The sequence below is a fragment of the Erinaceus europaeus genome, chromosome 9 (genome assembly GCF_950295315.1).
Source record: "Erinaceus europaeus chromosome 9, mEriEur2.1, whole genome shotgun sequence".
NCBI lineage: Eukaryota > Metazoa > Chordata > Mammalia > Eulipotyphla > Erinaceidae > Erinaceus > Erinaceus europaeus.
In genome coordinates this window covers 125,700,687-125,708,612 of record NC_080170.1, presented here as the reverse complement: position 1 = coordinate 125,708,612, position 7,926 = coordinate 125,700,687, and the positions used below count along the sequence as shown (strand labels likewise).

The 7,926-nt window shown below is 65.5% G+C and overlaps 1 protein-coding gene across 3 annotated transcripts in view; it reads right to left on the bottom strand.

The window, feature by feature from the left end:
- Window positions 1-5,983, bottom strand: part of PDE9A (phosphodiesterase 9A) — a 48,632-nt gene extending 42,649 nt beyond the window's left edge. For 2 of the 3 annotated variants that reach the window (XM_060198779.1, XM_060198780.1), the window contains exons 1-2: window positions 5,793-5,980; window positions 241-311 (exon numbers count right to left, since the gene is read on the bottom strand). In XM_060198779.1, coding sequence (XP_060054762.1) covers window positions 241-311; window positions 5,793-5,867 — 146 coding nt within the window. In that variant the 5' untranslated portion in view covers window positions 5,868-5,980. Of the gene's footprint in view, window positions 1-240; window positions 312-5,792 lie in introns of all 3 variants that reach the window. The other variant, XM_060198778.1, reaches the window with a different exon arrangement.
- Window positions 5,984-7,926: the final 1,943 nt, after the last annotated feature.

Here is a 7,926-nt window from a genome sequence, read left to right as displayed (position 1 = left end):
ACACCCCCACCTGCACACCCACCATCTACACTCACATCTGCACACCCACCATCTACACTCACATCTGCACCCACATCCCCACTCTCACCACCAACACCCCCACTCTCACCTGCAAACCCACCATCTACACTCACATCTGCACCCACACCCCCCACCCACACCACCCACACCCCAACCCACACCTGCACACCCACCACCTACACTCACATCTGCACCCACACCTGGGCAGCGGGCACTCACCTGGGCAACCCCGTGGCGATGCAGAAGAGGTCCATGATGTCACTGGAGTTGCAGTACCTGCTGAAGACCACCTGTGGGAAGGGGCAGGCAGGGTGAGGGAAGTGAGGGCGGCCTGGACTGTGCTCAGAGCCAAGGGCAGAGCCCAGAGCCCAGAGCCCAGAGCCCCAGAGCCCCAGAGCCCCAGAGCCCAGAACCCAAAGCCCCAGAGTCCCAGAGTCCCAGAGTCCAGAGTCCAGAGCCCCAGAGTCCCAGAGTCCCAGAGTCCAGAGGCCCAGAGTCCCAGAGCCCAGAGCCCCAGAGCCCAGAGTCCCAGAACCCAGAGTCCAGATCCCAGAGCCAGAGCCCAGAACCCAGAGCCCCAGAGCCCCAGAACCCAGAGTCCAGAGCCCAGAGTCCAGAGCCCCAGAGCCCAGAGTCCCAGAGTCCAGAGCCCAGAGCCCCAGAGCCCCAGAGCCCCAGAGCCCAGAGCCCCAGAGCCCAGAGTCCCAGAGCCCAGAGTCCAGAGCCCAGAGCCCAGAGCCCCAGAACCCAGAGTCCAGAGCCCAGAGTCCACAGCCCCAGAGCCCAGAGGCCCAGAGCCCAGAGCCCCAGAGCCCAGATTCCCAGAGTCCCAGAGCCCCAGAACCCAGAGTCCAGAGCCCAGATTCCCAGAGTCCCAGAGTCCCAGAGCCCAGAGCCCCAGAACCCAGAGTCCAGAGCCCAGAGTCCCAGAGTCCCAGAGCCCGGAGCCCAGAGCCCCAGAGCCCAAGAGTCCCAGAGCCCCAGAGCCCAGAGCCCAGAGTCCCAGAGCCCCAGAGCCCCAGAGCCCAGAGCCCCAGAGCCCCAGAGTCCAGAGCAACAGAGCCCAGAGCCCCAGAGCCCAGAGCCCCAGAGGCCAGAGTCCCAGAGCCCAGAGCCCGAGCCCAAGGTCCCAGAGCCCAGAGCCCCAGAACCCAGAGTCCAGAGCCCCAGAGCCCAGAGTCCAGAGCAACAGAGCCCAGAGCCCCAGAGCCCAGAGCCCCAGAGGCCAGAGTCCCAGAGCCCAGAGCCCCAGAGCCCCAGAGCCCCAGAGCCCAGAGCCCAGAACCCAGAGTCCAGAGCCCCAGAGACCAGAGCCCAGAGCCCCAGAGCCCAGATTCCCAGAGTCCCAGAGCCCAGAGTCCAGAGCTCCAGAGCCCAGAGCCCCAGAGCCCCAGAGCCCAGAGCCCCAGAACCCAGAGTCCAGAGCCCAGAGTCCCAGAGCCCCAGAGTCAAGAGCCCAGAGCCCCAGAACCCAGAGCCCAGAGTCCAGAGCCCAGAGTCAAGAGCCCAGAGTCCCAGAGCCCAGAGTCCAGAGTCCCAGAGCCCAAGAGCCAAGAGTCCCAGAGTCCCAGAGCCCCAGAGCCCAGAGTCCAGAGCCCCAGAGTCCAGAGCCCCAGAACCCAGAGTCCAAGAGCCCCAGAGTCCAGAGTCCCAGAGCCCCAGAGCCCAGAACCCAGAGTCCAGAGCCCAGAGTCCCAGAGCCCAGACCCAGAGTCCCAGAGCCCCAGAGTCCAGAGCCCCAGAGCCCAGAGTCCACAGCCCCAGAGCCCAGATTCCCAGAGTCCCAGAGCCCCAGAACCCAGAGTCCAGAGCCCAGATTCCCAGAGTCCCAGAGCCCAGAGCCCCAGAACCCAGAGTCCAGAGCCCAGAGTCCCAGAGTCCCAGAGCCCAGAGCCCCAGAACCCAGAGTCCAGAGCCCAGAGCCCAGAGTCCAGAACACCAGAGTCCCGGAGCCCAGAGTCCCAGAGCCCCAGAGCCCGGAGCCCAGAGCCCCAGAGCCCAAGAGTCCCAGAGTCCCAGAGCCCAGAGCCCCAGAGCCCAGAGCCCAGAGTCCCAGAGCCCCAGAGCCCAGAGCCCCAGAGCCCAGAGTCCCAGAGCCCAGAGCCCGAGCCCAAGGTCCCAGAGCCCAGAGCCCCAGAACCCAGAGTCCAGAGCCCCAGAGCCCAGAGCCCAGAGCCCCAGAGCCCAGATTCCCAGAGTCCCAGAGCCCAGAGTCCAGAGCTCCAGAGCCCAGAGCCCCAGAGCCCAGAGCCCCAGAGCCCAGAGCCCCAGAACCCAGAGTCCAGAGCCCAGAGTCCCAGAGCCCCAGAGTCAAGAGCCCAGAGCCCCAGAACCCAGAGCCCAGAGTCCAGAGCCCAGAGTCAAGAGCCCAGAGTCCAGAGCCCCAGAGCCCCAGAGCCAAGAGTCCCAGAGTCCCAGAGCCCCAGAGCCCAGAGTCCAGAGCCCCAGAGTCCAGAGCCCCAGAACCCAGAGTCCAAGAGCCCCAGAGTCCAGAGTCCCAGAGCCCCAGAGCCCAGAACCCAGAGTCCAGAGCCCAGAGTCCCAGAGCCCAGACCCAGAGTCCCAGAGCCCCAGAGTCCAGAGCCCCAGAGCCCAGAGTCCACAGCCCCAGAGCCCAGATTCCCAGAGTCCCAGAGCCCCAGAACCCAGAGTCCAGAGCCCAGATTCCCAGAGTCCCAGAGCCCAGAGCCCAGAGCCCCAGAACCCAGAGTCCAGAGCCCAGAGTCCCAGAGTCCCAGAGCCCAGAGCCCCAGAACCCAGAGTCCAGAGCCCAGAGCCCAGAGTCCAGAACACCAGAGTCCCGGAGCCCAGAGTCCCAGAGCCCCAGAGCCCGGAGCCCAGAGCCCCAGAGCCCAAGAGTCCCAGAGTCCCAGAGCCCAGAGCCCCAGAGCCCAGAGCCCAGAGTCCCAGAGCCCCAGAGCCCAGAGCCCCAGAGCCCAGAGTCCCAGAGCCCAGAGCCCGAGCCCAAGGTCCCAGAGCCCAGAGCCCCAGAACCCAGAGTCCAGAGCCCCAGAGACCAGAGCCCAGAGCCCCAGAGCCCAGATTCCCAGAGTCCCAGAGCCCAGAGTCCAGAGCTCCAGAGCCCAGAGCCCCAGAGCCCAGAGCCCCAGAGCCCAGAGCCCCAGAACCCAGAGTCCAGAGCCCAGAGTCCCAGAGCCCCAGAGTCAAGAGCCCAGAGCCCCAGAACCCAGAGCCCAGAGTCCAGAGCCCAGAGTCAAGAGCCCAGAGTCCAGAGCCCCAGAGCCCCAGAGCCAAGAGTCCCAGAGTCCCAGAGCCCCAGAGCCCAGAGTCCAGAGCCCCAGAGTCCAGAGCCCCAGAACCCAGAGTCCAAGAGCCCCAGAGTCCAGAGTCCCAGAGCCCCAGAGCCCAGAACCCAGAGTCCAGAGCCCAGAGTCCCAGAGCCCAGACCCAGAGTCCCAGAGCCCCAGAGTCCAGAGCCCCAGAGCCCAGAGTCCACAGCCCCAGAGCCCAGATTCCCAGAGTCCCAGAGCCCCAGAACCCAGAGTCCAGAGCCCAGATTCCCAGAGTCCCAGAGCCCCAGAGCCCAGAGCCCCAGAGCCCAGAGTCCCAGAGCCCAGAGCCCGAGCCCAAGGTCCCAGAGCCCAGAGCCCCAGAACCCAGAGTCCAGAGCCCCAGAGCCCAGAGTCCAGAGCAACAGAGCCCAGAGCCCCAGAGCCCAGAGCCCCAGAGGCCAGAGTCCCAGAGCCCAGAGCCCCAGAGCCCCAGAGCCCAGAGCCCAGAACCCAGAGTCCAGAGCCCCAGAGACCAGAGCCCAGAGCCCCAGAGCCCAGATTCCCAGAGTCCCAGAGCCCAGAGTCCAGAGCTCCAGAGCCCAGAGCCCCAGAGCCCAGAGCCCAGAGTCCCAGAGCCCCAGAGTCAAGAGCCCAGAGCCCCAGAACCCAGAGCCCAGAGTCCAGAGCCCAGAGTCAAGAGCCCAGAGTCCCAGAGCCCAGAGTCCAGAGTCCCAGAGCCCCAGAGCCAAGAGTCCCAGAGTCCCAGAGCCCCAGAGCCCAGAGTCCAGAGCCCCAGAGTCCAGAGCCCTAGAGCCCCAAAGCCCAGAGTCCAGAGCCCCAAAGTCCCAGAGTCCCAGAGCCCCAGAGTCCAGAGCCCCAGAACCCAGAGTCCAAGAGCCCCAGAGTCCAGAGTCCCAGAGCCCCAGAGCCCAGAACCCAGAGCCCAGAGTCTCAGAGCCCAGACCCAGAGTCCCAGAGCCCCAGAGTCCAGAGCCCCAGAGCCCAGAGTCCAGAGTCCAGAGCCCAGAGCCCAGAGCCCCAGAGACCCAGAGTCCAGAGCGAGAGCCCCAGAGTCCAGAGTTCCAGAGCCCCAGAGCCCAGAGTCCAGAACCCCAGAGCCCAGAGTCCCAGAGCCCCAGAGTCCAGAGTCCCAGAGCCCAGAGCCCAGAGTCCAGAGCCCCGGAGCCCCAGAGTCCAGAGCCCCAGAGCCCCAGAGTCCAGAGGCTCAGAGCCCCAGAGTCCCAGAGCCCAGAGTCCAGAGCCCCAAGTCCCAGAGCCCAGAGCCCCAGAGTCCAGAGCCCCAGAGTCCAGAGCCCCAGAGTCCCAGATTCCCAGAGTCCCAGAGTCGCAGAGTCGCAGAGTCGCAGAGCCCAGAGCCCCAGAGCCCAGAGCCCCAAACCCCAGAGCCCAGAGTCCAGAGCCCCAGAGCCCAGAGTCCAGAGCCCCAGAGCCCAAAGCCCAGAGCCCCAGAGCCTAGAGTCCAGAGTCCAGAGCCGCAAGCCCAGAGCCCAGAGTCCAGAGCCCCAGAGTCCCAGAGTCCAGAGCCCAGAGTCCAGAGTCCCAGAGCCCAAAGCCCAGAGTCCAGAGCCCAGAGCCCCAGAGCCCAGAGCCCAGAGTCCAGAGCCCAGAGCCCAGAGCCCCAAAGTCCCAGAGCCCAGAGTCCAGAGCCCAGAGTCCAGAGCCCAGAGCCCCAGAACCCAAAGCCTAGAGCACAGAACCCCAGAGCCCCAGAGCCCCAGAGTCCAGAGCCCCAGAGTCCAGAGCCCCAGAGCCCCAGAGCCCAGAGTCCAGAGCCCCAGGGTCCAGAGCCCCAGAGCCCAGAGTCCCAGAGTCCAGAGCCCCAGAGCCCCAGAGCCCAGAGCCCAGAGTCCCAGAGCCTCAGAGTCCAGAGCCCCAGAGCCCCAGAACCCAGAGTCCAGAGCCCAAAGCCCCAGAGCCCAGAGCCCCAGAGCCCAGAGCCCCAGAGTTCAGAGCCCCAGAACCCAGAGCCACAGAGCCCAGAGTCCCAGAACCCAGAGCCCCAGAGCCCAGAGTCCCAGAGTCCCAGAGCCCCAGAGCCCAGAGCCCCAGAGTCCCAGAGCCCAGAGTCCAGAACCCAGAGCCCCAGAGTTCCAGAGCCCAGAGTCCAGAGCCCAGAGTCCCAGAGCCCCAGAGTCCAGAGCCCAGAGTCCAGAGTCCCAGAGCCCAGAGTCCCAGAGCCCAGAGTCCCAGAGCCCCAGAGCCCAGAGTCCCAGAGCCCAGAGTCCCAGAGCCCAGAGCCCAGAGTCCCAGAACCCAGAGCCCCAGAGCCCCAGAGCCCAGGGCCCAGAGACCAGAGTCCCAGAGCCCAGAGTCCAGAGTCCCAGAACCCAGAGCCCAGAGCCCAGAGCCCCAGAGTCCCAGAGCCCCAGAGCCCCAGAGCCCAGAGCCCAGAGCCCAAGGACACAGCCATGACTCTGGAATGATGACATCTAGGTGGGCAGCAAAGATGTCACCATCACCCCTGTCCCCAGCCAAAGCCCCTTTGGGCATCGTTCACTGTGGAGCAAAGGCTTGAACCCGGATTCTCCCTGGAACCGACTGATGGGGGATTGCCTTCCAGGGCTCCCCAGCACATGAGCCAGGCACCCTCATTTCACTAGGGGGCCTGGGGGTGTCTCACATCTGCCAGAGACCCCCCCCCCCCCATCTGCCTTAGTCACCGGCCTCAGCAGAGGCACAAAAGGCAGGAAGAGACCAGGGGGTGGGAACTCAGTTGACAGAGCTGGGGGGTGTGCAGTGCCCCTGGCACTGAGTCACGCTGACCGTGAGTCATCTCTGCGCTCTTCACCCCGGAGCAGACAGAGAGAGAGAGAGAGAGAGAGAGAGACGCCGAGCTCCACAGCCCGGGAGCAGACAGAGACAGAGAGAGAGAGAGAGAGAGGGAGACACGCCGAGCTCCACAGCCCAGGAGCAGACAGAGAGAGAGGGAGAGGGAGAGGAGAGGGAGAGGAGAGGGAGAGGGAGAGGGAGAGGGAGAGGGAGAGGGAGAGGGAGAGGGAGAGGGAGAGGCGCCGAGCTCCACAGCCCGGGAGCAGACAGAGAGAGAGGGAGAGGGAGAGGGAGAGGGAGAGGGAGAGGGAGAGGGAGAGGGAGAGGGAGAGGGAGAGGGAGAGGGAGAGGGAGAGGGAGAGACGCTGAGCTCCACAGCCCGGGGGCTTGCCCAGGCACTGCTATACTCCCAGGCGGTGTCAGGACCAGGCTGGTGGCAGAGGGGCACCGGCTGTCGAGTGGGCTGCCTGTGACCCAGACTCTGCACGCCAGTCTTGAGGTCCCTGTCCGGGGGTCTCCCCGTGTTGGGGTCTCTCCTTCCTGAGGTCTGCCCATTAGGGTCTCCCAGGTGCCACAAGCTCCCAGAGAGGCCCCCTGCCCAGGCCTGCTTAGCCCCCAGCTCTATTTAATGAGGCCGCAGACCTGCACCCCCCCCACCGTGCTCAGAGTCTCTTTTATAAGAGGAAATTAAAAAACATATGTGCCGATGTACTTGTTTTTACTTAACGGATGGAGACAGACATTGAGAGGGAGAGGAAGATACAGACAGAGAGGTCTGCAACCCTGCTCCACGTCCATGAAACTTCGCCCCTGCAGTGGGGGGCCAGGGGCTTGAACCCAGGGCCTCGCACATGGTGACACATGTGCCCTGCCCAGCCACCTAATCTCCAACAAGGTGTCTACTTTCTCTTGGGGAGGGGGCCTGACTCCTGGGAGCTGGGGGGTCCAGCTGCACCCCTGCAGGCCTGGGGGACACACAGGCTGACTGCAGTGTCTGCTCAGTTCCTGGGGACCTGCCCTCCGCGTGTGCAGCTCAGGAAGGCAGCGGAGGGGCAGGGCTGGGGCCCAGGGGTCTCTGTCCTCAGGGTGGGGTCTCAGCAGGGTGACTGGGGACCCCCACGTCACAACAGGTGGGGCCGGGTGGCCCTGGGTGCTGTGTCCCTGCCCTGTACAGCCCCCACACCCGGCCCCTTCCCTCCAGAGAACTTTACGGATGGACGGAACCTGGGCTCCCAGCTCCCAGTGCTCCAGCCCCAGACAGACAGATGGGGAGAGACAGATGGATGGACAGACGGGCAGACACAGACTGGCCTACGGGGAGAGAGATGGACACACACACACACACACACACACACACACACACAGAGAGACAGATGGACAGATGGACAAACAGAGAGACAGACAGACAGACGATGACCTGGGCCATGGCTGGCGGGCTGGGAAAGGCTGGTTGGCCAGGCTCACAGGAGCAGAGTTCAGCCTGGGGGTGGGGGGCATGAGGGGCGGCCCCTCCAGAGGGCAGCTGGGCCTGGGAACTTCCTCTCCAGCTTCCACCCGCCCCTCCCTCCCCCAGCTCCCTCCACCAAGGTGGTGACGGAGACAGGGTCCTCCTGCTCCCTCAGCCCAGCACCCCCACCGGAGGCCTGGCAGAGTGAGTGAAGCCTCCCTCTCCCTCTTCCTCCTGAGAACCTCAGGGAGCAGGGGGGAGGGGAGAGGAAGGAGAGGGAGGAGGGGGGGGAAGGCTCTGCAGTTCCTCCAATGCTCCTTCCCAGGGCTGAGGCTGGGAGGGGCTGGGAGGCTGGGGTGCTGGGGCTCGGGCAGGGTCGAGGAGGCCGGGTGGGGAGCTGTGGGCCAGGGTTGGGGCTGGAGGGCCAGGCCGGGG